The sequence below is a fragment of the Bison bison genome, unplaced genomic scaffold, assembly GCF_000754665.1.
Source record: "Bison bison bison isolate TAMUID 2011002044 unplaced genomic scaffold, Bison_UMD1.0 scf7180017458436, whole genome shotgun sequence".
Taxonomy (NCBI): Eukaryota; Metazoa; Chordata; class Mammalia; order Artiodactyla; family Bovidae; genus Bison; species Bison bison.
The window spans coordinates 14,070-17,805 of NW_011371797.1; the positions used below are offsets into that span (position 1 = coordinate 14,070).

At 40.8% G+C, this 3,736-nt stretch overlaps 1 protein-coding gene across 2 annotated transcripts in view; it reads left to right on the plus strand.

The window, feature by feature from the left end:
- CETN2 (centrin, EF-hand protein, 2) overlaps positions 1 to 3,736 on the plus strand; it is a 3,996-nt gene extending 260 nt beyond the window's left edge. For both annotated transcript variants that reach the window (XM_010841837.1, XM_010841128.1), the window contains exons 2-5: positions 676 to 834; positions 1,094 to 1,222; positions 2,676 to 2,813; positions 3,232 to 3,736. In XM_010841837.1, coding sequence (XP_010840139.1) covers positions 700 to 834; positions 1,094 to 1,222; positions 2,676 to 2,813; positions 3,232 to 3,321 — 492 coding nt within the window. In that variant the 5' untranslated portion in view covers positions 676 to 699 and the 3' untranslated portion in view covers positions 3,322 to 3,736. The remainder of the gene's footprint in view (positions 1 to 675; positions 835 to 1,093; positions 1,223 to 2,675; positions 2,814 to 3,231) is intronic.

The window sequence follows — 3,736 nt, forward strand, 5'->3', positions numbered from 1 at the left end:
TGGGCAAAAAAGACTCGGATTCTCCCGAGGCCGCGACCAGTCTCAGACTGTGGCCTCCTGGCCGCCTCTACAAAAGTTTCCGCACGGAGATGGGGCTGTGGGCGGGGGTAGTTTATTATGTTTGGTTGTTAATGTGTATTTAAAATGTTAAATATAGGGACTTAGGGAAACGCTTTGAGCTTCTTGGAGAAGGCTCAGGTGTACTAAGAGAATTGAATTTTATTTTTCTATATTGACAGAATATACATCTTACCTTAGTAATATTTGGCCAAATCTAGAAGTAATCAGAAAATTGGAGAAATTAGAGCAAAGCGGAGCAGCGTTCTAGGACCTTTTTAAAATTAAGGATCCCCAAATTGAGAGAACTGATTATCCGTACAGTTGTCCCCAGTCAGCTCTTTGGCTAGCTCTCTTTGGGGATGATTTTCAATAAGAGATCCAAAAGAACAAGGGATCTCCTTGCTTATACAAACAATAGTAAAGAAGGAGGGACAGACCGTGCATAGAAAGATTTATTGCTTTTTCCAGCAAACCGTGATATCTCTCCTGTTAAGTAAAGTTTTGAAATCCGTTGGTATAAACTATTTTAAATAGATGTGATTGTAACTGTTTTCTTTGTAAAATGTGGACTCTATTACATAATATTTTGCTTCTGTGTTTGTAAAACTTATAAAGGCCTCTAACTTTAAGAAGGCAAACATGGCTTCAACTACCCAGCGAAAAAGGATGAGTCCTAAACCTGAGCTTACCGAAGAGCAGAAACAGGAAATTCGAGAAGCCTTTGATCTGTTTGATGCTGATGGAACTGGGACAATTGATGTTAAGGAACTTAAGGCAAGCTCTGTATATTCCAGCTCTGCTGCCTCGAATTTCCTCTGCCTCTTTGTCTTCTGTGCTGTGTTTTCCTGTCTTTATTTACCTCAAGAATTATTAAATAAAATTAAGTGCACGTATCAATTTGCTTAATGTTATAGTGATTCCTATTCATTTTAACAGGATTGTAGCAGAGGCTGGCTTACTGCTGTCTGCACTGTCATTGGTTCTGCTCCTGGGTTTAGATGTGCATGTTAAGATGATCCCATTTTCATTGTAGGTGGCAATGAGGGCGCTGGGCTTTGAACCGAAAAAAGAAGAGATCAAGAAAATGATAAGTGAAATTGATAAAGAAGGGACAGGAAAAATGAACTTTAGTGACTTTTTAACTGTGATGACTCAGAAAATGGTAAGTTAGCTAAGATGATCAGCATATTTTCCACCAATAATGGTGGACAAATTTGAATCTAGATATGAAAATGTCTTCACTGAAGAAAAGTTAATGCAGACTGGAGAGTTCAACTGATAAAAGAGAGTATCTGTGACTGAGGACTAGGATGTTTAGGTTCTACTTGGCTTTTTTCAAGGCCACAAAGTCAAAGTCATTTTACCCTCTGCAAAGAAGTAAAAGTGTGATCTGTGACCCAGTACCTATAGTCATGGAGGCTGTCATCAAGACCATGTGACATCCAGGCAGGGCAGAGGGGATGGACTGTCACTTTTTTTGCTCTTTCTCCAACCAGTATGTCAGTGTGATAAGCACAAGCAGTAAAACCTTTAATAGTACAAGTAATATTACAGTGTCTCACATTTTGACAAGGCAAAGTCCCTGTACTTTAAAGTTTGAAATTCTTTCCTCTCCCATTTGTTTGTATTCTGGATAGCCTCAGCCTGAGGCTATGTTTTTTACTGCAGTGAGGATTTGGTATTTCACCACTTCCAAGGTTAAATTCACCCATTCTCTAGTCTCCAAATGGTCTAGAGAGATGCTAAGATGTCACCTCACCTGTCACCCTCAGTCCCTTGAGTGTCCCACATAAGAAGGGTGTTCCCTTTGGTCCATTTCTCTTTGGCCTCCTGGCTCCTCCTTAGTTTGGCTCATCTACATTCTACTGGCCTGTGGAAAAGTAGCTCCATCAGTGTGTCAGGTGAGCCTCCCAATGCACAGGCCTGTTCCTCCTCTAATAATCCTGTTGCTTTGAAATCATCTAATCACATCTATATTTTTCTTCAGGGACTGATTTAAGAGTTCAGGAAGTTTAACATTCTGTAATAACCTAGTAAAGCTGTCCTGCATTCAGAGTTGGTTCCCAAATTGCTCTTATTAGTAGCTCTCACTATCTTTAGCTACCTTTCAGGAATATTTGAAGTTGGAGCTCTTGAAATTTTACTCTTTTCCTCTGTTAGAGTACTGGGGATCCCAATAACACTTTGTGATCTCATAACAAGTGAAATAGCCTTTTCTTTCCTTCCTTCCCCTCCATCCCCACCAAGAAGATCCCTCTTCTAGCAGCTTAAACAGTGTATTTCCCCTAAGTCTAACTCCACCTTCTGTTCCCATAATTTAAAAACAAATCTACTTTCTCTTTGGTTTGTACAGAAAATGTTCTAAATGCAAACCTTTATCTTTCCTTTTTAACCTCTGGCTTTGTAATAATTTCATTGTTTATCTTCTTTTTCTGCCCTGGTTGCTGTGTGATCTTCTGTGACCCAGCGCCTGTAGTCATGGAGGCTGTCACCAAGATCCATGTGACATCCGGGCAGGGCAGAGGGGATGGGCAGTGGTGGGGCTGCAGGACACAAGTCAATATGAATCACGAGTGTCTCCCTGTTGTCATGTGTTTTATGTTCTGCTTGTTAAGTCTGAGAAGGATACCAAAGAAGAAATCCTGAAAGCCTTCAAGCTCTTTGATGATGATGAGACTGGGAAGATATCGTTCAAAAACCTCAAACGTGTGGCCAAGGAGTTGGGTGAGAACCTCTCTGACGAGGAGCTGCAGGTTTGTGATGCTCAGCCTGGAGTCCCATGTGACTTTTTTGAGTTCCATTTTCTCAGGTTACATTTGAAGAAAAACGAGTGTTCTTTTGTCACTCTGCTGACTACTTAATTTCTCTTTTCCTAGTGAGACAAGCCTATGGATGCTGCTCCCAGAAAAATATACCCGTGGATAGTTTTAGGTTTTAAGAATCTCCCTAGTCAGGGCGGCTTTTGAGCTGCTTTCTAGGCGATGCACATGTGGCATAGCATGACTTGGTTTTCAAATGACTTTTCAGGAACCAACCTTATTATAAAAGTCAGCCCATTTGCAGCAGGTGGACCACATTGTCTATTCGTGCATCATTATGAAAGCTGATTACTTAGTCATACTTTTGTTACATTTATGAATTGCTCTAAGTGGAATCTTTCCTGTCCTGCAGGAAATGATTGATGAAGCTGATCGAGATGGAGACGGAGAAGTCAATGAGCAGGAGTTCCTGCGCATCATGAAGAAGACGAGCCTTTATTAAGATCAGTCTCAGCTTTTCTACCATGAGCACAGGGAACTCGGTTTAGTGCCTGCCATTGTGTGAAGCCTGGTTTTTGAAAATGTAAATTATTTTTCCCCACTGACATCTCAGTATAACTTTAGTAACAACTCTAAATCTATTTTCAACTTTTGAAAGTGTTCTTTGAAATTGAGGTTCTTTGTAAGGTGACCGGGTGACTGCTTTAATTCCCCAGGGCAGAAAAAAAGCATATTAGAATGGAGAAAAGGGTCTTTGAGCTTTTGCCCACCTGCCATTCTGCCTTGTATTGCTTAACTCTTGTCCTGCATTCCCACATTTATGCCACCGCCAAACAACTTCTTCTCAAGCACACATTGTACCCATGTCACCACAAGCAGGGAGCATCTCTTCAATGGTTCCAATTTTAATTGACATC